Source organism: Anastrepha ludens, chromosome 3 (assembly GCF_028408465.1).
Source record: "Anastrepha ludens isolate Willacy chromosome 3, idAnaLude1.1, whole genome shotgun sequence".
NCBI lineage: Eukaryota > Metazoa > Arthropoda > Insecta > Diptera > Tephritidae > Anastrepha > Anastrepha ludens.
In genome coordinates, this window is record NC_071499.1 from 78,488,679 (window position 1) to 78,513,562 (window position 24,884).

At 33.8% G+C, this 24,884-nt stretch overlaps 1 protein-coding gene across 16 annotated transcripts in view; it reads right to left on the reverse strand.

Annotated features, from left to right (window-relative positions):
• Positions 1-24,884, reverse strand: part of LOC128858243 (voltage-dependent calcium channel type A subunit alpha-1) — a 273,728-nt gene that overhangs the window by 139,573 nt on the left and 109,271 nt on the right. For 15 of the 16 annotated variants that reach the window (XM_054094347.1, XM_054094344.1, XM_054094345.1 and 12 more), the window contains 4 exons: positions 19,823-20,020; positions 17,769-18,282; positions 7,080-7,415; positions 3,683-4,246 (listed from right to left, as the gene is read on the reverse strand). In XM_054094347.1, the coding sequence (XP_053950322.1) occupies positions 3,683-4,246; positions 7,080-7,415; positions 17,769-18,282; positions 19,823-20,020 (1,612 nt within the window). The remainder of the gene's footprint in view (positions 1-3,682; positions 4,247-7,079; positions 7,416-17,768; positions 18,283-19,822; positions 20,021-24,884) is intronic. The other variant, XM_054094353.1, reaches the window with a different exon arrangement.

Below are 24,884 nucleotides of genomic sequence, written 5' to 3' on the forward strand. Positions count from 1 at the left end.
CCTAGGTATCAGTAGTGAGTAATTCCTAGATCGTACCTCTTTTATCCTTAATTTTTATCCATTGTTGATATTTGTCAAGTAAAGCAAGATGTAAGAAATCACGCGTTAAAATTATTGAAGCATATTACGAAAATCGTCGACCTTTAAGAATAACCCATCGCAACTTCTTAATTTTTTTGCTGGAAAAATAACCGTCCGGATGAATCGACAATTCAAAGGTTGATGAAAAAATTTCGAGAAACTGGCTCAGTCGAGGATAGAAAACGGACTGGGAGATAAAAACATGGACTTTCTGTTGAAAATGTTGCTCCTGTAGTGCAAAGTGTTGCATTCTTCTTATAACATCGATATTTCGACGTTCTCAGCAATTAGACATCCATCGTGCACCTGAGCCGACAGTGGTCCCATTTGCAAAAGCGATGATACGATGGCTGCTCTGCATAAATGTGGAATCGAAACGTTTAACCATTCTTCTTATAACCCATATTTAGACCAGACATATTACTTTTTACTTCCAAAAACCGAGCTTCAAGGACAACAGTTTTCTAATGTTGGAATATTTTGGTGGTATCAGATATCAAATAGCGTTTGAAGTAGTAGACCTACATAGCTACGGGTACAACGAGTTCCAACTTAGCTGTTGATCCTTGCAGGATGAATTTCGTAAAGGCCATCCAAAAACGGTTGCTGTGCCAGTAATAATTGATGCTGTGCGTCAATTGATAGCATAAGATCATCATGTAACATATCGTGAGAAAGCCCAACAGGCATCCTTGGGTATTAGTTAGGCCTAGTACATTCAATCCAGAAGATTTATTCTCGTTGGATAATACATAATTTGATAATTGTCCAAAGGACAAACGTGTGAAAAGGAAACAAACCGCAAAGAGATGGCATGTTTTTTTCGGAAAACCTAGTCATGTCTCACTTGTGCTGTTAGAGAAACTTAAAATAGTCCTGAGAAACTGTGCTGTTAGAGAAACTTAAAACAATTCTGAGTGATACACATCCATTTTTTGAGAAAAGTTCCGAGAATTAAGGAAAACCAGCCGCCGAAGACCAATCAGACCGCACCAAGACAATGTAAGCTATCATGTATCGCCTCACACAAGCGAGATTTTCAGCAGTTAAAAGATCGAATTAATAGGTCGTCCACCTTACAGCAATGATTTAGCACCTAGTCATTTCTGTTTGTTTCCCAATATCAAAAATAAAATGAGAGTTCAACATTTTTCAACACCTGAAGAAACTGCTTAAAGCTTTAAACAGCTCGCTTTGGAGGTGTTCCCTTCTTAGTGGTTTGAAAATTGGTTCAAGTGAATACAAAAGTATTGAAGAGTATTTTGAAAAATAACGAAGGCATTTTCATTATTCAGTCCAATGTATGAGACCAAACTTTTAATACTGGCACCACCGATTCATAGCTTTATCCACCACGATTAGTCTTAGTTTTTCCCTTTACGCTTTAATTATTTCTTAATAATCAGTTTTAGATAAATTACCGCTCAAAGAAAATCGTTTCGAAGGGCGATACATTCCGGGTTTGTAGAAACCCAGGGAGTTGGTGTAAAAATGTAAACAATTTGGTTTTAAAACGAACATTCAGTAAACAAAAACATTTATATGCGATTTTATAGTACAAAAACTACGAAAAACATTTAAAAGACCATGTAATTGAGCTTAAGTAAGTAAAACTAAGAAGGCTCACTCGCGTTCTCACCTTCCTTCTCGAACGCGATGCGATAGCGAGAAGAAGGAATAGGCATCTCGGCCTGGTACGTTTAGAGGAAAGATACATACATTCAGTCCAATTCAGCTGCGTCTTAGGATTGCTTAAGGAACTTGGTTTGGATGAGTTATTGTGATGAGTAGAAGGCACAAAAGACCTTAAGGTCGAAGTGCATACCTCCAATTATTCTATTCCATTTTAAGTAAAAAGTTGGTCGGTTTCGGGGAAACGCAGAAGTAGATTTGATCCATTAGTAGAAAATTATGTTTATTTAAATAACCAGGGCGCTGGTGTTTGCTCAAATTAAGCAATTTGTGACAAATGTTTATGATTGAATGGATCAACGAAAATATGTGCTTAAAAAATTGCGGCAGCTCGAAAGGTTTCATATACGAATACAGTCGTGTGCAATTCCTTCCCGCAGGTAACTTATTTCCGTGAATTAAATTTGACTTTGTTGCGCTTATACACGCTTTGATTTCACTGTTTCTTAAGGGAAAATGTCAGGGCAAATTTTGCTGCTTCGACTCGTCACTTATGACGCTCGTACTCTGTCAGCACCATTTGTGCTCCCGTTCTTTTCAATGTTGTTGTTGACCGTTGACTAAAACCTAACAATTAAAAGATGTGTGAATACACAAATTAGTTAGTTATTCCCGTTTTATGAGGTCCAAACATACTCGCTAGAGGCAAATCTTACTCGATAACTTTATTGTTGCCTTTACATGCAAATTTTTCGTCAAGCGAGCAGTACCTAAACATTGTGAATTGATCTATCAAAATGTTCTTACAAAGGGGTTATTTCGCTCACGGTAACCGGTTCCAGAATTGTACTAGATTTATTGGTTTGGTCCACAATTATTATTAGAATTGAATCAATGCAATATTAGGTATTCAAAAATTCATTTATAATCATTTTCAAATTGGGGTATGAAGATTGAATCATTCGTTGGTGAGTACTAGATATTTAAAATAAACTAAATGCTTTGCAATTACAACGTTAAAGAACTTTTGAAAACTATTGAAACTCACTAAATAAATTTCAATGAATAGGAACAATATTGAATACATAAATTCGGTAAAGGTATTAGCAACTTAGTAAAAGTGGAATGCAGTTTTTGAAAACTAAATTCAATAAGTCGATGGGTAACACGTAACATCTTAGAGCTATATATTATACGAGTATAGATATATTTAGTACATATTATGAACTGTTCGTTTCCAAAAACACAACTATTGACAATATTTGACAACATTTCAACGGACTAGATACGTTTAGCTTGTAGTTATGAAAATGAAAAAAAGTGAAAACTACAAATTCGATTCGTAGAGAGAAAAAGAGAGGATGAATAGAAAAAGCTTGAAACTAAATATATATTTCTATTGTAGGTACGTATATACATATATATCTATGAAAGTATACATGTACGGAAGAATATATCATTAAAAGGGGCATATTGAACATTTGTACGAGTATATTTGTGTGGTTAGATATTTTTGTATTTATTCATGTAGGTGTATGGGTGATTGTTTACTTACTACAAAACATACAATTCTTCTAAAAATGGGTTTTCTTATTTGGTTTTTTTTTTTTGGTTTTGTCTGATTTTGGTTTAGATATGCGGAAACATTAAGAACATTTTTACGCACATCACAAACTGAATCTACGAGAGTGTAACAACAAATACAAAGGGGGACAAAGTTATAAACTTATAAATAAAATATTTATAGAAAAAATTAATTTACTAATAGTCACACACACACATACATAAATGAAGCATGTGTGTAAATAAAGACAAATTAAAATATTTTTATAAATAAAAAAAAAAAAGATTTGTACATTTAATTTTTTTTTTGTTTTTTGCAATTCAACAACAACCAAACAAATAAAAAAATACTATAAAAATAAAGAAAAACAAATTTAAAATATAATTTTCAGTTTGTTTTACTTACTGGCACTCTTCGGAAGTATGTTTACTTTCGTCCGTACAATGAAAAAATTTCCCATTGAACAATTGTACACCAATTACGGAAAATATAAATTGAAATAATATGTACACGATTAGAATGTTAACAACATTTTTCAATGAATTCACTACGCAATCGAAGACGGCTTTCAATTTTGGTACACGTTTGATGGTTTTCAATGGTCGCAGGACGCGTAGGACGCGCAACGATTTGATAGTTGATAAATTTTGTCCAGCGCTGCTACCGCTCATATCGAAACCGAAACTAACAGCAGCGCACACAACGACCACAGCATCCATAATATTCCAGAATTCTCTTAAATAGCTGCCTGGATGTAATATTACGCCTAAATCTACAATTTTTAGTAACATTTCTATTGTGAATACGCCGGTAAATGCATAATCGAAATAATTTAAGATTTTATTTCGTGGCGAATGCTCACGAACAGGATCTTCGGCTGCTAACGCTATCGATGACAATGAGATGACGATCATTATGAAAAAATCAAAATATCGCAAATTAACAACCCAATGAGCGCCACGGCGTATACTGATTGGCGTAATTTCCAAAGGAAACGATATGCATACAATCATATATATATATTTTCATGCCATTTTCCAGTTGCGCAATTTCGTTTTAGGTTTTTCAATCAATTTTGTTTTTGGTTTTTTTTTTTTTTGCAATTTGGTTGTGGGTTGAATTTGGAATTTTTGCGATTTTTGCGATTTTTTTGTGATGTATTTGTTTATTTGTTGGGCAACGGTACATTTGTTGTTCATTCGTTTTGGTCAGTTGTTCAATTTAATAGTTTTGTTTTGCATAATTTTGTTGAATCCATATTTTCAAGATTTAGTTGAGAATTTTGTGCAGTTTTCCAAATTGGTAGTTACAATTTTTTTTGTTTTTTGAGATTTTTTTTATTTCAATTTTATTTGCGGTGCGTTGCGTTAGCGCAGTGCAGTGAGGTTTATTGTTGTTTTGGTTGGTGGGATTAATTTAGCGATTTGTTGGAGATGTATTGTTGTTGAGGTTGAGGTTGTTTGATGTACATATGGATGATTAGTTGGTGGTTGATGTGATGTAAGCGGATGCGTTCGATAATGTCGAAAAAATGTAAAAAAAAAAATTCAAAAAACATCGCATAATTCAACGAAATGATAAAAGGAAAAATATAAGAGAAAAAATTTATGAATCAATATTTGTTTGACAATTATTGTGGTGAAAGGATAAATTGAGAATATATACATGGAAATAGACGAGAGAATTAAATGCCTAGTAGCTTTAAATATTCTAAACATAAGTGCTTAACTTATCGATACATACTTGTATATATGTAACTGCAGTCACAAGCAATAACCACGTGGATCAATTGGAGCAATTAATTCATTTTTATATTTAGGTGAAAACTCTACCACCTTACCAACATTTTTTATATTAATTTAAGATTTAAGCTTTTATTTAATAATAGTAGAAATATATGAAGATTTTGACTCGCCTTTAGTATACAGCCATGTATTTTAAGTGCTTTTTTCAAAAACCATGTTTTTCGAGTAAGCCGATAATTGCTTGTGACCACATTTATTTATGAAATATAATATGTTAACTGAATTAAATTGACGAAATAGAATTTGCAATTAAAACAATTAATATTTGGTAATATATAATACACTGCATTAAATAACTATAGCACAAAAACTTACTGACAGTTTTCTACAATTTTTTCTTCTTATTTAAGTATAGGATATTTGATCAAAATATAATTTATTCTTCTACAAAAACCATATAAAACAAAGTTTTAAACATTGTGAAAATGAAAAAAAAAAGTTCTTAACAAAATTTCACACTTTTTAATCAGAATTGTAAATTAATTTCGAGTATGCAATTTTATATATTAGCCCATTGAGTTTTGAAATGATGAAGTGCAAATTTTAAGTGCAAATTTCGCTCAAAAATCGCTTTGATTTTTGGTTTATTTTTTGCAGGTGGTCTTTTCCATTTTCTCCATATAACGACATTTTTTTACATGCATGGAAAAACACCCAATATCGTCAGTGGAAAAATTGTCAAAAACCAACGGGATTTGTGCCATGAAATTTAATGGGTTTGCATTTTGCAGGCAGTTTGTATGCCTTAAATTTTTCTAAGGGCTCCGATTAAAAAGTGTGAAATTGAGATGAACACTTGTTTAGTTTCTCTTTTTAATCTGCCTAAGATTTTAAACTGAATTTTTTATATGATTTTTGTAAGAGAATCAACTAGATTTGCATAAAAAAATTTTTAAATTTCAATACGAAACCAATAAACTGCTAAAACTTGGCTATAAATCCCTGTGCTATGGCTATTTAATGTAGTATTTATAAAAGCAAATATGAATATCATATAGCAGTGGACAAACTCATATATTCTCACTTTAGTATATGAAAATTATTTTATTCAGGAAGAACATTTTTTTAATTTTCTTGCCAAAATTAGTGATCTCGCGGCGAAACTTTCCTGCTATTTGACTAATTCCGATGTCACTTGGAAAGGGACATTTGATAGGGACTTCTTAGGAAAAGGTACATTTTATAATGCCTTTTTATGTTCACATTATTATTTTTTCTCAACTTTTTGGGGTGAGGTAAAGTGTACAGCTGAGTTTATATTGATTTTCTTCAATTTGTTTCTTTGCCATTTCTTTGATTTAGAATCTAAAGAATTTATTTCAATTTACTTGCACTCCTGCAACATTTGTTTCCCCTCACAAAATGTGAAGAGCATTGGTGCATGTGAATATTGTGGTTATACCAATAATAATAAAAAAATATTAATAAGAACAACGAAAGGCCTTGAAAGGCCTTTGGAGCAAGAGGAATCATATGGCCTATTGAGGCCATTTTACATATAACTCAGGTCGAGTGCTGTTAGATCTCGAACATTAATTTTGAGGGTCAGTGTTAGCAACAGCAAATCCGTTTTGTCCAAATGCTATACATGAACATATTTCTATATATCTAGCAGTCATTAAAATATAATATTCATTAAAAACCCATAGATTATTGATACTTATTCGCTTATACAAAATTATTCGGAAGTTAAACAATAAATAGAAAAAATACTTAATAAAACTTAATAGGGCTTGCCTAAATATAAAATATAAGTGTAATATATAGTATTAAATTTATAAATATATAAAGTTGCTAAATGTAAATCTTGGTTTCAGAAAAACTACTTTTCACACCTATGTATAAATCATACCTCCGCGTTCATATTAAATATTTTTTACGTATAAATATATAGACCCATCCAAAGTTCCTTTCACATATAAACACATACACATACACCCACTTACATTCAATTACACACACACACACACAAACATTTAACATAAACTTGTATTTACGGGTTCGTCGGTGATAGTATAAACATGGATGAGTATGGTAACATTGGTTTTGGACCCTCCGTCACTTCTTCCTCTTCCTTCTTTTCCTCTTCTTTCTTTTTACTTTTCGCCTTATTCGGCACCGATACACCATCACCATTCTCCACGTGAACACCATCAGCTTGAAGTGCTTCCATTTCCTTTTCAAGCTCCTGCAACTGCTTCTCCTTATCTTCCTCGACTTGCTCCTCTTCGGCAGCTGTCAATTCTTGGGCATTCGCTAAATTATCGACAGCGATAGCCAAGAATACGTTTAACAGTGTGTAATTACCGAAGAGTACCAAAACGATAAAGTATCTGCAGCGATTCAGAAAGAATATATAACATAGAAAATGTTAAGTGATTTAAACAAATTCCATAAATTTGTACAAATATTCAGCAAACGTGGAGTGCAGTAATGTACAAGTACAAGTACATGTACATACATGATGTATGCGGATATAACGGTAACTGTGTTAATAGAACACATTTACATTTTAGGTATGTAAATTGCTTTGGCTTTTATAGGAAGTCAGCTGAGAAAGTATTAAATAAATATTTGCATTTGTACGAATATATAGGATATAGAAAAGCGGACGGAAATTATCTAACATAGAATAAAAGAAATATTAACTATATTATATAAAAATGTACCGTTTACAACTACATAAGTTAATTACAGAATATTTATATTTACAAAATAATAAATTTATAGTGTATAGATATTTCTTAAAACTTAGGAAATAAAATTTCTTGAATAAAAGTGCTTGAGAAGTTATTTATGTATTATAGTTTTGACAGTTTTAAGATTGTGATTCAAACTAAATAAATTGATGAACGAATGATTAGATTAAACTTATATTGAACAATACGTGATAAGTTTATGATAGAAATCGAAAACAGTTGACGGGAAAAGGGTTATATTTTATTGGCACAGAAGTTGAACTGAGATTCTTGAAAGCTGAAAAGCCATCTGGGTTTGTCTTTTTCATACTAAAAGATTTTTTTGAACTCAAGCAAGTTAAACTTCCAGAAGGTAATGAGAAACAACCAAATTTTTTTTTTTTTGTAATATGACATGTTTTATAACACGACGGCTTTTTGTAACATGACACTTTTTTGTAACATAACCATTTTTAACAATTTCTTACCAACTGTCCAGGTGTAAGTAAAAACCCTGAGAGAAAACTTTTCTGTAGCATAACATTTTCTTTCAGCAAGAAATGTAGAGGAAACACGGGATTTCGAAATTCTATGAGAACGTTTTCAACATGATACATATGTGTATATATATATATATATATATAATTGGCGCGTAATCCCTTTTTTGGGTGTTTGGCCGAGCTTCTCTTCTTATTTGTGGCGTGCGTCTCAATGTTGTTCCACGACTTCGAACGGCAGATATTTTTTTTGAGGAGCTTTTTCATGGCAGAAATACATTCGGAGGTTTGCCATTGCCTGCCGAGGGGCGACCGCTATTAGAAAAAAGCTTTTTCTTTATTTTGGTGCTTCACAGAGATTCGAAGCTACGTTCTCTCTGAACTCCGAATGGTAGTCACTCACCAACCCATTCGGCTACGGCGTCCGTTTTCAACATTATCAACATCAAATTTGTGAGAAAGAAGTGAAATTAAACCCCTGTTTTTGTAACATGAGACTTATTTTCTGGCATGATAATCTACAATAATTCATTACTTATAATCAGCTTAGTTAGAAAGCTATAAAAATCCTGACATTACACTTGTTTGGCAACATGCCACTATTTTCGTCATATGACAATTTCTTGCTCAAATTGTGAGAAAGTAGTAAAAACCATCACATAACATTTTTTGTAGCATGGAATGTTTTCCATGAGAAGAGCTATTATAGAAAAACGGGATTTCAAATTGCATAATAGCAAGACAGCTGTCAACATTATCACCATAAAACTAGTAGGAAAGAGGTGAACATTTTCTCATTACATATACTTTTCAATCATTTCTTACTTATTAGCAACATGAAACTAGTAAAAAGGTAGTAATAATCATTACATAACACTTTTTTGTAGCATGACATTGTTTTGGAATATGCTACTTTAATTGTCACATGCCACATTGTTGTGGCAAGAAAGTCTCTAGAGCTGTTATGGAAAAACAGCGCTTCAAATCTAAAATTACTGCGACATAAATATACAAGTAAAGTGTCACGCAACACAACCGCTGTTCATCAGCCTAATCCAAATTGCCTGAAAATTTATTTCATAATTTTATAATCTCCTTGATATTCATTCTAAATATGTCTAAACCTTTATAGTATGAACTTTAGAAAATGCCCTTTATCAAGCTACTCCATGTCAGTTTCGCTGCTGTGCCAATACATACGGACGAGTCACATTTACATGTATGAAATTTGAATACACTCTCCTTTGTTCGTTAGCGTTAAACGCGCCAAAAACTCCTGTTCAATATTATTTTTCGTAGATCTTATTCAAATAATTATTCTTACATTTGCAGTTGCTTAAATTATTTTAACAATAAGTTTACAGAATTACAATGTATGTACATATGTATATAAAATATATAGGTCAAAAGTTGTTGCCGAGTAAGGCAGTAGCAAGCAAAATAAATATAAATATTTTCTGGCACAACTAAGCGTGCTTAGCTTGGCATTCTTTAACCGTTAGCGCGCGTTAGGCAACACAAAAAAATAAAAAATTAAAAAATATAATTATTCATATACTTGTGCAGAGCTTAGATTGAGTTTTCGCAGGAACTCGATTAAAATCCTTTATCTAATTTCATACGGATGGCAAACTGTTAAGTTGTTTTAAGTCATAAATTGCTCCCAAATGAAATTAGAGCTTGTTCACAAATTTTCTTGGTTTCGGAAGTACTTGAAATTACTAGTATTATGAATTATTAAGATGTGATTATTAAAAAAGTATTGAAATTTTTAGTCATCTGTGACAAAAAAACATTTTTAGTTTCATATAAATTTAAATAAAACAATTTCCTTTTACATTTTTTATGGTTTGTAATTTTTCCAAACTTTGTTATTTAGTAATGTGTAAATGTAACCATTACCATTTTATGTAATTTGTGTGGCTAAAATAAGTCAGCGTTCAAACGAATGTTTTAATACGTGTGTACGTTCTAACCTGTAACTATCATATTTAAAGTGAAGTATTTACTTACATTAGATGTAATTTGTAACAACACACACCTTCTTATAATAAGTTATGTAAAATTAAAAATCCGTCGAGCATATGCCTCTCCAACAAGGGAAAGGTTTATAGAGATAATTGAAAAAAAACGTATAAACTCAAGCGGCGATTTTCGAATGTTGGCCTTAAAGAACAATACGCAAATTACTTGAAACGATTAAATGTGCTGGGTAAGTTTGTCTTTATATTTAGAAGACTGGTAGTTTATTTAAAAAAATCCAAAGGTTTTTGGAATTTTATGCGCTTCAAACTTGGCTCATTTCATATAGCAACGCGTGTGTGCTGCAATGAAAAATTTAAATTCTAAATGACACAATATAATTTTTTAATTTATCTGATTTGAAATCTGGCAATAGAAAAGATGTCGGCAATTATAGACCCATCGCTAAGCAGACATCCTGATTTAAGGTCTTATTTATTTTATTATTATTTGGTCGATTGGTAAGCTGACTGCCTGCTCTAAGCTCTTACCTGTATTTATTATATTTTGCTTTTATTTTTATTTATATAATATTTATGTATATTAATTATTTGGTCCATGAGCACCAGTTTCTTATAGACAACAAAAATGAGAATAACTATAGATTGGGATTTAAAAACATAAAAAATATAATATAAATTCACTGAAAATACACTTTTCGGTGATTAGAAATATAAATGGGGTTTTCAATTGGTGCGGGTCGATTTTGGCGCCTTGGGGCAGCCATTTTGTTTTGGTGACATCTGTCAAATCTTTTGTTTATTATTCAGTTGTTTATGCCAAATCATCATGGCAAGTTACACGATTGAACAGCACGTACAAATGATAAAACTTTATTATCAAAATGAGTGTTCATTAACACAAACGTTGCGCGCATTGCGCCCATTTTTCGGTAGACGTGGTGGCCCTTCAAAGTCGACTCTTCAACGTTTGGTGGCCAAATTTGAGACGACCGTGTCAGTAAACAATCAGCCAGCACCCGTACGTTCAAGGAACGCAAGATCAGTCGAGAACATTGCCGCGGTCCATGAAAGTGTACAGCAGAACCCGAGGCAGTCTATTCCTCGCCATGCACAAGAACTTGGCCTTTCGCAGACTTCAACTTGGCGAATTTTGCGTCGGAACTTGGGCCCAACCCCGTACAAGATCCAACTGACCCAGGAGCTCAAAGTTGATGACCGTTGACAACGCCGTTTGTTCGCCGACTGGGCTTCGAATCGTTTGGAAAAGAACCCCAGTTTTGGGCGAAAAATCATCTTTAGTGACGAGGCGCATTTTTGGATGAATGGCTGTGTTAACAAACAAAATTGCCGTATATGGGACGACACTAATCCACACAATCGACCGATGCTCTAAAGGTGAACATAACACAGGCCATCGCTCAAATTCAGCGGATCTATGCGGAAGAGTCATTGAAAATTAGACCTCTCGGATCCGTTCCACCGTAAGAAGCCGAGGCGGGCATTTGAATGATGTCATATTCCACACTTAATGGCATATATGCGGCTTTCAAATAAAAAAATAATTTTGTCAATAACTCACACACAGCTTGTTTTATTCCATTTCAACATCTACCCGCCCTTATTGAAAACCCCTTTATTAGGTGCGCAACTAAGTTCCCAATAGAGCAATAGATGCCGCCAGCAGTGTGTGCTAGTCGATTCTAACGTAACCTGAACTAGGCCCTGAACCCTTTCTAGGTGTCAATTCCGCATCGATTGAACTATGTATTGACGACTTTATGAGGTCTACCCACAGAGGTCGTTGGTCCGAGTTGAACTCGTGCAGAGTAGCCAAGTGCATTGTTTTCGTTGTGTTTCGTGCTGTTCAGTTGTTTTCGTTTGTCTTTGATCTCGTAGTTGGCTTTTTGGTTTATTCAGAACTTCTTGAGACTATATACTCTGCCTCACTGGTATCTACGTTCATCTTTGCTGTTTGAGTAGCTCTTAATCTAACTTTTCTATTTCAACCCGATTTTCGAACTTTTACTGAATTTAAGAAGTTCCTGAACTGTTTAAATATTGATTTCTCGTTGACAAAGCTTATAAATTTTTATATATAACTTTATCTCTATTATTTGTCTGAGTTTAATTATGATTCGTCTTTTGGAAACTATGACATATGAACACTGAATCAATTTGAATTGAATTAAAGTGTTTTCTATTCTACAATATTTTCTAAAAATTTGCTTAAATTGCGAAAGAAATGGTATTGAGTGGCGGCTGGGTCTAATAAGTATAGAGGATGACAAAGAAATTTCCAACTACAATTCACGTAATTCATCAACAATCGTTCAGGCACTGATTATCTATAGTATGTTAATTTTAGAAAATTTTCTATATGGGGAATGTGGACTTGTTCTAAAGTTATTGGAAACATTTAGGTTTAGAGCTCTGACCAAGGGGATATCATAACCAACCAACCCGACTAAGTGTGGAGCCACAACCCCCTTAATCGTACCTAACCTACCGGTTACGTTTTACCACTTCTAATATTCCGTTAAAAGAGTAGGAATTACAACTAAGTAAGCTGAGTGTTTGCATGTAATGTCGGAGCCAAAGAAGTAGCAGTCATGAAATATCTACATATGCAGGCAATTCGTGTGAAGGTTGCCGAAGAAAGGAGCCACTTTGAAGGTAGTATTTTGTTTTAATTTTCCGCTTGCATTTTGATTTTATTTAAAATAATGAACAATATTGCTCACTATGGATTAAAATGGAATACCCTCGTTAAATTCCTATAGGCACGTTTTAAATTTAAATCATATTTTCGCAGAAGATCTTAAGAAATAGTGTTTTGATTACTTAAACTGGTCTCAATTTTTATTGCATTAATTGTTATTGCTCTTAATAATGGTTCCTAGAATTTGTTTTGAAATTATTGCTTAGTTTTTATTAGACAGTTGCGTATCTGAAAAATAAAACAAATTAGAAGTTTAGATAATTAGATATTACAATTGTACGAGTATTCCATACCTCTCAACATAATTCCTAGGCAATATTCCAAAAATTCCAATGCCAAGTTGAATGAATATCTCTGTGTCCGTCCGTTCGCTATTTTTAATTGCTACTTTTAGCTTAAAATATAGGTACATACATTTGAAATTTATTATTGAAAAATAACCTATTTAGCACAACCTTAACTATTTTTATTTGAAAGTGTAAAGATAAGCAAATAATTTATTTTTACATAATACCTTTTCCATGATATTGAGTATCGCAGTTTTTCCAGAAGTGTTTGCGTGACGTCATTCTAAGACTTGTCTGATTTTATGTACAGCAGTTACTATATAGATTTTGCTTAGTTAAATACATAATTCTTATTCACTAGCAAAACGAATATTTGAAAGCTGACTTTTCTAGCACACTACATTTTATTTTAACTGCTTCTTAGTTGATTAATAATTGATTTTTCCACAAAATTTTTGTTTAAATTTTTAGTATAATTTAAAAAAATATAGTGCATTAATAATACCAAATGAAAATATAAAAGCGAATTGGTAAGCAATTGCAAAAGCTTAAAGCTAATGTGCAGAAAAGCGAATTTTTTTTTCTGAGAACATAACATATTTTTTACAAAATGTGTGAAATTTTTTGTTTTTAATTTTAATTAACAAATAAGTGTTGATTTTCACATGCATTTAAAAGTATCATTTATATGGTTCGTATTTGCGCGGCTATATACATATGTACGCAGGGTTATAAGAAAATTTATTTCCTGAGTAATATTCGACATATGACAAAGCATATGAGAGAAGACCAATGGCATATCTGCTAAATGACAAATGGGATTTGGCAAATCATAATTGAAGAATGTATTCTGTGGTAAGAGGAATGTAATAAACTATAACAAAAATTATTTATGACCTATGACGCAAGACGACTGACAAATGGAAAGTGATATTTGATTAATAATTTATGCGCGGTGACACGAAATAAATAACTAAGAAAAACGACAAGAGATCTATGACAAATTACGTATGAAAAACGACAGATGACAAATGACAGATGACAATTCAAAAAATACTAATCGCTACGGACTACTGACGACTGTTTGATGACTAGTGACTAACTACTAGTAACTAATGACTATCGACATATGATATATATAGAATACAATGGACTAACCCTAAAAATATGGAAAAGGATCGAGAATACTGAAATTTATTAATGATTATTCAAAAGGTACATTATCTGTTCTATTACCGATACTTATGAACGAACTACTGAAAAATTTTAACAATCTTCATTAAACTAAAAAAAATGTATTGTAATATTCGTGTTTTACAATACATTTTTTTGCTCCTTTAGTAAGGTTCTTGGCATATATATACAATAGATGGTGTTTTATAACAAAAATGTAAACATTCATATCCTTTCAGACCCTTTCTCTATGTGAAAGATGGCATCATTTAAATATCCACTATGGGCCCGTGTTCAGATAAAACCCACCAAAAAGTTAATTCATGAAACCTAATTGTTGAGAACGTCGAGATATCGATGTTGAAGGCTGTTCAGTAGCACAGTAACACAGTAACACTTTGCACATTTGGCAGCTTATTTCTCAACGGAATTTCTAGTTTGTGACTCCTCAGTTCTTTTTCTAGCCTCGACAGAACCAATTTCTTGAAATTGTTTCACCAACCTTCAAATTGTCGACTCATTGAGACGATTATTTCCACAAAACAAAATCAAGTATTTTGAAATATCGACTGATTTTTTAAGATTGACAATTTTCTTAATAAGTATCAATCATTTTCTCCCGTTGTTCTGTCGTATAAAATTGTACATCGGTATACTTGAGAAATATGAAAGATGACATACAAACAGGTTCCGCAATGGAATTATTCACTACTGACATCTAATCGGCTTTATTACATCTAAGAGGCTTTATTACAGCAAAGCTATCAGTATTATTATTACATGAACTATCGAATTATTTAAAATGTTTTATTAATCTAGTAGTGCAACCTTAGATCATTGAATATAACGAAATCATGAGATAATAAAAAAATAATAATAATTTCAAATTATAATCTCCAAATGTTACTGACAAATGAGAAATAAAGAACAACAAACGAAAAATGACGGATGACGAGAGATTCTTGTCATATAAAACGTCACAATTATAAATGAAACTTAGGTTAGGTTAGGTGGAGCTGTTGTCATATGGGACACACTCAGGCTCATAGCCCATTGTGATGCCGCGTGGGGAGCTTGTCTCTATCTCTCCTAAAACCAGTGTGTGCTTTTCAAAAATTTTAGAATATCTCTGATTTCTGCAGAACTGAGATCTTCCAACTCATAAAAAATTGTTTACCCAGAATAGTAAACCTGCGTCTAGATAGGGCAGGACAGTGGCACAGTAGGTGTGAGACTGTCTCTTCCTCGCTCTCATCTGGACAACTTCTACAGAAGTAATGTGTTATCCATCCTTTGGGTGTGTCTACCTATTTGGCAGTGCCCCGTTATGACTGAGATCAGTGTGCTAAGACTGTGTTTATTTTGGCTTAGCAGAGATTCTGTGCGTTTAGCATTTAGAGTCGGCCACAATTGACGGGCTATTTTGCAGGTGGCTTCATTACGCCATCTTTCGTTTGCTTTTCTTAAAATTTCTTGATGGATGAGTCGCTTGCAGGTTTGTAAGGATGTCCCTATGTCATCGTCTAAAATGAAACTTTATTAATAACATAGTATAGACATTTGACAAAGATAGATAGATGACAAATGGAACAAACAAAATATATATTCGAAAAAGATACAAGGATATATTAAATATGACAAATGACACACTACAAATAAAATGTAAAAAGTGGCAAATGACAAATGACATATGAAAAATAACAAATTACATTGAAAAAAGTGATATATTAAAAGTGAAAAATTACACATGACAAATAAAAGGTAAAAAGTGACAAGTGACAAATGACAAATGACAAATGTAATATATGTATGTTAACATATGAGATCCTTGCCGTATAGTATGTGACATGTGGATGCAATCTATCACATGACTCGCAATATAATCCATTTGACCTATCACTATTACCATGCCATATGATAAATGAAAAATGGCACATAATCTGTAAAAACCTTTAATCAATATCGTGCCACGCGCCAAATAGTTTGATATGCGCTTTATATGGGCACGCAAATACGATCACCAACACCAAAACTATGTTTATCAATTATATATATTAGATAAATAAAAAAAATGTGTCAACAATTTCAAAAGCCAATTTTACATTGTTTAAGCTTGAATTATGTGAAAGAATATTGAAATGAGTACTAAAAGCTACAATTACTAAAAATCCACAATACAGTAAATATGTACTTATTCCTTTGAGAAGTGAATTTCTGAAAGCTCCTACATACATTGCGGCATTGAATGATTTGCAATGCTGCACAAACTTTCGAAAATTCAGCGCTATATGTAAATATTACATATCTCATAAAAGCTTTCATTAGCTTGTAGTGATTGCACACATTAATGGTTCGACGTTCAACAACGGGCACTTACAACAGGTGCTTACAACACAGATGCATGTACGAAATCATATACATGTAGGTACTTAGTACTACTCGAGTAAGAGTATATAGGTATACATATATAGATTTGCTGGCAAAATTATTGCTATCTATTAATATAGTAACGCTTTTACCTGAGCTTGTTTCGGATATTATTATTGTTATATTATCATTATTGAATATTCAATGTAATTCAATTTTAGTTTTGCGAAGCAATAATAATTTTGAAAGCTCGATATCCCACCGTATTGATAAATATTATTTCATTACGCATTGACTAACACTTCCTTACAATCTTCTATTTACAAGTAGATATGCAATGAAGTATTAGTGAATACATTTATGTGTCTGTATTTGGCTATGTGTGACCTAACACCTAAGCTAAAGAAAATGTGGAACCTATACGCGCTGGTGTAATGGATAAATGAATCGAAAATATGTGTGCGGTGGTGGCTGGGAAGCAGAAAAGTTGGAAAAAGCTTATTATTCCATTACCAACTCAATGCTGAGTGGAGCTATTGTACATTTCTATAAAAATGATCTGGGTAAGAGTTGACTTAGTTTTGAAGAAATAAATTTTTTTGTAAAAGTAAGAAACACGTTACAAATGTGACATTTAGATTAGTTTTGAAAAGAGTTAGTTAGAATTTTTTTTTGCTGTGGAAATTGATTAGTTAGAAGTTAATTGAATAGCTAAAAGTCGGTTAGAGACGAGCTAAGTAAAAATGCAAATAAATATTAATACATATACATATAAAAACAAATGTTTGCAGTAGGTGATTTTAAATATTTTGTTTTAGTTTAATCTTTCGTCTGCTCTTTTATATTTTTATTTTTTATTTTTGGATAAGCTAACAATGCAGTTCACGGTGTAAGTTAAATTTGAGACAGTAAAAAAATTACAATAGCTGAATATGTACGAGTAGTGGAGTACTTAGGAGTACTCTGTTTGATCAACTTACACAGAATAAATCATTCCTTTCTTAGCGCCACCTTGCGATTTAATACCCTGATACATGACTTCATTCCAATCTTCACCGGTTAGAATTTGAAATACTGTAAGTAAGGCTATGGGGAATGTGTTGAAATTTGTTTCGGGGGTACCGCTTTTAAAACTAAATTGCCCGCCAAACAATTGCATGCCGAGTAGTGCAAATATTAGAATGAACAAGAAGAGCAGGAACAATAGTGAAATAATGGATCTCATCGAGTTCAACAACGAAATCACAAGATTTCGCAAAGATGACCAATATTTGGTCACTTTGAATATACGGAGTAAACGTAGAGCTCGCAATACGGATAGACCGAATGAGCCTCCCTTGACCTCAGACCATATCACTTCGAATATCGAACCACTAATGACGACACAATCGAAACGATTAAACGACGACTCGAAGTAGGTACGCGGTCCGAGTGCATACATTTTGATGAACATCTCCGACATGAATAGACCCAAAAACGAAAACTCAGCAATGTCTATAACGAAAGAAATAAGAAGAAAATAATGAATTCAATATATACATAGACATTTTATTTTATTACTATTATTGGTAAGGGATATATACAATATAACATTAACTTAATTAACACATTGGCTACTAGGGCCTTCGGTGTTTATTGACTTGATTAGAAAATGACTTATTTCTAGCTGTACATTTGAAATATGGTCTCATATTTTTACACATTTTATATATAAGTTTATGTATACCTTAACCACATTGTCAATTGTACCGTAGTTATATTGTACCGTAGTCTGTTAGGTGGTTAGAGTTGAACAAAGGTCTAGGATGTGTTGGATTGAGAGGTGCCATTCACAAAACTGACAAGTGGGGGGAGGGGAGCCGAGGAGAAGATGTTCGTGTGTTAATTAACTATGGCCGAACCTCAGTTGTAGGAAAGTTGAGATTTGGTGTTTGGAAAGGGAAGTTGGGAATAGGGATTTTTTAAAATCTGATTATTTAATACTTTAAGGCAATAAGAAGCGAATAGCGACGTATCATAAGCGGGAGCACAAATGGTTTCTTGGGGGCGCAAAAAATGCCCCCAAATTATGATAAAGCATATTGTATAGATTCTGAATAATATAGACACTCCGCAACAAAACTATATCACCTCAGCTTTTTGACCAGTTTTAACTATATTACCTTTCTTGATTTTAAGATTTTTTAATAACTGTTTACATAAAATTATAGCTCATTGTCTAACAAAACCATAAAAGTCGAATTTTAAAATTCTAAAAAAATTAGAAAGGCTGCACAAACTTTTCATCTAATTCCATGGTTTTTAATTAGAATATTTCGAATAATTTTGATAAGCAATTTTATATTTAAATAAAGTGTCAATTTGAAATTGCAAAAAAAAACTGTTGACTTCTTACAACTATTCTTCTTGACGGTGTTGCCCATTTTCTTCTTATAAAACAAAATGTCGTGCAATTGTTTTCATATACATACATATATGCCTTTCATCATTAATGACTAATAGAGTTTTTGGAAGTCCCAGGGCAACCGCTCTTTTGCGCGCGGTTTATCTCGTAAGCCTGTAGGGATGATTTTGATATTTTCATTTGCTTTCGATGTCTCAGCGGTAAGGGAGAAACTTTGAATTTAAATCCTAATACAGCCACTGGACGCCCTGTATTTAATGAAATAATTACAACTAAGCTTTGTATTGAGTGGTAGGCAGTAACAGATATGACACAAATTTCTTAGTGTACAATATATTTTAGAGAGGCTGTAGGTATGGTGATGGGAGCAAGTTAGGCGAAAGTTCATTTTGAAGCCAAGCTTAGGAATATCCGTTATAATCTACGAGTATTGGCAGAAGCTTAGTTTAGTTTGCGTTTAAGTTGAGACCATTCGTTTTGGCACAGGCTGTTATTCTACTATATCTAGATCATCATTCAGTCTGCGCACCCAATTCGTCTCCAAGGCCGATATTATATATAATATTTATACTTGTAATAATTTCGCTTTTATGTACTTATAAAGACATAGAAATACATTTGTATACTCACATAAAAATTGCGTTAAAAATTTTGGTTGACCATAGTGCTCTACGGCGACGCACATAGTGTTCAGGAATACGAGTACGATGACGAACCAATAGAACCATTGCGTTTTCACCGTGTGCCGTATCCAGAACCGGAAGCGTTTCTCGGCACGCCAAAAGCCCGTACAGCTGCCTTGAGGTTTCGGGCGTGATTTAAGATATCCTGTTATTAGAATCGCAATGGGACAATATAATGGAAAAAAACACTTGAGTTAGTAAAGTTTTGAAGATATCAATATTATACATACATAAAGGGAATCAACTTGTAATGAATATATATAGTAATTATGTATGTAGGTAAATAATGTACGAGCATGTTTTAATACCGCATTAGGAAGGAGTATATATATATATGTAAATACATTAAGAAAATGTTAAACACATACATATGCATATGTACGAGTATATTGCGTGTATTTATGTATATATGTAAACAGAAATGCACATAGAATATGGAATAATGAGCTACTGCCTTAAAAATTTCTTGCGCTGCCTATCGTTGTCGAATTACGAAAGAGCCTAGAGAATTTTTTCTTATTTCTTCACTTCATTTTTATATAATGCTAAAAACTCTATTTGAAACAATTTGAGCAAACATTTTTTAAGCACATTTAAGAGGGCCTTATGCATTAATTTTTTCTCAAATAATTATAAGCTCTTGAAAAATTTTAACTATGGTTTTTTATTTTCTATTTTTTATTAAATGAAAAATTTTACTAATATATTTTTTTTGGATAAATTTCAAGACTGTTGGATGCTGTTAAATTATTCATGTGTGCGTGTATAAATACATAGTATATAGTATATAGCGTTGGCAAGCTAAGTTATTAAGCAGCATAGAGCGCACAATAAAAGCTTCTAAATATTTGTATGCTATTCTTCACTTTTATTTAAAATGATAGTGTTTTTTTTAGCGAAAAAGGGCACAATTAAAAAAAAATGAGCGGATTAAAGTTAAATTAAATTAGAACTGAAATAAAAATTGTATTTGTGCTTGTGTGAATATATATATGTGAGTAAATTCTTAAAACTTTTATCTTAAAGCATTTACATGGCCTCAGTTGAAGAGAAATAGTGTAATAAAGTATGTGAACTTATTTAAAACAAATTGATTTATACATTGGAAAGATTTCTGCAATTTTATAGCTAAGGTAATTTGCCAGTTTTTCAAAAATATATATAAATTTTTCCCCAAATATATTAGGTGCGCAACTAATATAAGTTCTCGCTGTTTGTCAGTAGATGCCGCCAGCAGTGAGTGCTAGTCGAATTTAGCATTAACCAAACGTCACAAACCAAGGTCAGATATATAGTAAACAAACTGCTTCGACACATTAGTGATTTTGTTTTGGTGCCATATACTTTTGGTTTTGTGACAATGTCTGATTTTGTGCCGAGTAATCGTCATTTGCGGGAAGTGTTCATTTCCCTCTTTCATTCGAAAAAAGGGCGACTGAAGCGCATCGAGAGCTACAAAAGGTTTATGGAGATGCTGCTTTAAGTGAAAAAATGGGCCGGGTTTGGTTCCGTTGCTTCAAAGACGGTGAATTTCATGCTGATAACCGTCCGCGTGAAAGAAGGCCAAAAACCTTCGAAGACGCTGAATTGGAGGTATTGCTCAAAAAGGACCCGAGTCTAACGCAAGAAGAGCTTGCTTCAGTATTAGGAGTTGCCCGCCAAACCATTTCCAAGTGATCGCATGCGTTGGGAATGATTCAGAAACAGGGGACTTGGTTTCCTTATGAGTTAAAATCAAGGGATGTCGAACGTCGTTTTTTCGCCTGTGAACAACTGCTTCAGCGCCAAAAGAGGATAGGGTTTCTTCATCGCATCGTGACAGGTGATGCAAAATGGATTCATTACAGCAATCCAAAGAAAAGAAAGTCATGGGAACAGCCTGGTCAAGCATCTACGTCGTCGCTTCGGAAGAATATTCACACTATGAAGGTTATGCTATGTATTTGGTGCGACCGAGTTGGTGTTATTTATTATGAACAGTTAAAACCAAGCGAAATCATCACTGTGGATCGGTATCGACTTCAATTGATGCGATTGAGCCGAGCACTGCGCGAGAAACGGCCGCAATACGCGGAGAGGCATGAAAAACTGTTTCTATAGCATGACAACGCTCGGCCTCACGTTGCCAAACCCGTTAAAGCCTACCTGGAAACACTGAAATGGGAAATCCTACCCCAGCCGCCATATTCTCCAGATATTGCGCCGTCCGATTATCACCTGTTACGATCGATGGTACATGGTCTAGCTGGCCAGCAGTTCCATTCATATGAAGACATCAAAAAATGGCTTGATCCTCAAAAAATGAACAGTTTTACCACGACGGTATACGAAATCTACCAGAAAGATGAAAAAAAGTAGTAGCCGTCGATGGGCAATACTTTCAACGATTCTCTTGTAACCATTTTTTTAGAATAAAGTTGTGTTTTCATAAAAAAAAACAAAAAACAGCGAGAACTTAGTTGAAAGTTAAATTTATCACTAATTAAATATTGATTTTAGGTTAGGATTACGCAAATAAATAGTAGATCGACACTTAGAAGAAAACAGAAATCAAATTTTAAGTATTTTTTATGAAGCCTAATTTTTCACTCGCAGTTTAAAAGTATTTCCGTAATAGTTATCGGTGTACAAATAGAAATCGTTGTATCGCAATAGATGGCGCCTGTGATAAATTCTTGTCAAGAATATCAGATGGAAAACATCATATGGCAAGCTTAGGCATCTGTAAATAATTCGCCATTTTACACTTCTGAATTTTCCTCCGCTTCATACACACTCGGGCCAAAAAATTGGCCATAATACGCAATTGTGAATTTTTACAGAAACAGCTGATATGTTATCATAATTGTACAAATAGAGGATGGCACAAAATTAATCATCCAATTTTGTTAGGACTAACATTTTGGTTAAAAAAAAATATTTTGCCTGATGGAAATCTTTATTTTGACCTAAAATTAATCATGCAATTTTTTTTTATGAAAATTATTTTCAGGGATGCAAATCTTTAGTTTCACCTTTACTCACTCCATTACTTGTATGCTGCCCCTGCCTAGTTCACAGGTGTCAAATATGATTGACGTACAACGTCATTGGCAAAAATTATAAATCTTTCGGTAGGATAATTAATTTTGCGCCAGCATTTTTCATATCATTTCCTTTTCTGTTACCTTTACTGTTTACATTAATCTAACCTAACTTAAAATTTTTGCTTACAAATATTCGCTATATTGTTATCCACTTCCTCCATATAAATCTCATCTACCAAAAAAACAAGGAAAGGTACAAAAAAAATGATCACCTCATGCAAAAAGGATCAGACAGATAATAATAGCAACTGCTCTCTAACTTCTATATGTTTAAAAACAAAGTTGATATTGGTAAAATTTATATGGATATGTGCCTTCATCGAATACGACACGTCGACTAACGACAACCTTTTCGGCTTCCTCTGCTTGAAACTCTATCTTGCCGATTTTATCGAATGCAATTGTTATTGAACTACTAAACACCTTTAAATGTAATACACTTGGCTTCCTCTATTCATCAACATTTCAAACGGTGTTGTATTGGCGGATGCCTTTGAAACCACTCTATTTCTTAAATATGTTTTGGTTGCCATAGTATGCTCGACTACGCAATTCTGCTCAATCACCCACAAGAGCCCTTTTTATCTTTTCTGTTTTTAAAATTAGAAAATAAATCTCTAACACACCGATGCAATAGACGCAAGAATAGAAAATTACACTTGTTGATGTTTTGACTGCCCACTTTTTGGTAATATGTCGGCACAAACCGCAATTATAGCCCTTAATTTTCAAATTTTACTTTTCACTGTCATGGCTATGAGCGAAACGGGGTCTGTGCCAACGACCGGGAAGAGGAGAAAGGCAAAGAAGAGGAAAGTCGAGAGACGGAATTCGGAAATGCCTGCATCCTCGAACCAATGCAAGGCAGACAAACCTTTGCCTGACAAGGCAGAGGCTAAGGGACCTCAAATGTCGAATGACACTCTTCCGTCAACGTCTGGCGAATCATTCGTGAGAATGGCAGCAAAGGCAATGACGGTGGAGATACATACCGACAAACAAGATGGTCTACTGTCCAAAGGGCAGCAAGACTATCTTGACAGCTATCTTTGGAAAGCTATCGGTGAGTCAAGAGACGCGCCGACGTTCGAGGGGAAAAGCGTGGTGGACGGCATCGTAAAGGTGCACTGTTCCAATGCTTTTTCCCGAGAATGGCTAGAAAAAGCTATAGCAAAGATTCCAGCCTGCGAAAACAGCAAGTTTATTCTTGTTGAGAGTAGCAAAGAAAGGCTGGTACGAGCGAGTGTCTGGATTCCGGGTCCTTCCTGTAATTCAGCAGAACTCCTCAAACGCATCCGTGTTCAGAATAAGGATCTTGACACGACTCTCTGGAGAGTATACTCGTGCACCAGGCAGAAATCCGCTACCACTTCGGAGGCGGGTTCCCACCTGGTACTGGGTATCGATCTTGGGTCCCTCAAGGTGCTTAAGTCGAAGTACGGGTGCCGTCCTCACCTACATCTGGGGCGGATCCAGTTCCGCGTCCAGGATAAGGTGGAGGACAAAGCGTAAATATACTCAGTCTCATGACTGAAGTAATATTTACACAGATTAATCTGCAGCATAGCAAAGCGTCTACGGCTCTCTTGTGCCGTAGGCATGCAAAACTGCAAACAAACCCACACATAATACTTATACAAGAACCATGGGTATGTCACAAGCGTATCTGTGGTCTAAGTGCTATGTCGTGGGGACAAATACTTCATTGTGAAGGGAATGTGAGACCGCGAGCATGTATTATCATGCCGAGGTTGATCGAACACACGATGTTAAAAGAGCTATGCTCCGGAGATATCGGTGCTGCAAAAATAAAGTACTTGAAAAGTGGGAACAGTGTCGAAGCTATCATAGTTTCGGCCTACCTACCCTACGACTCTTTACAGCCACCTCCTTCGAGGGAGCTAAGAGAAGTGGTCAAGTACG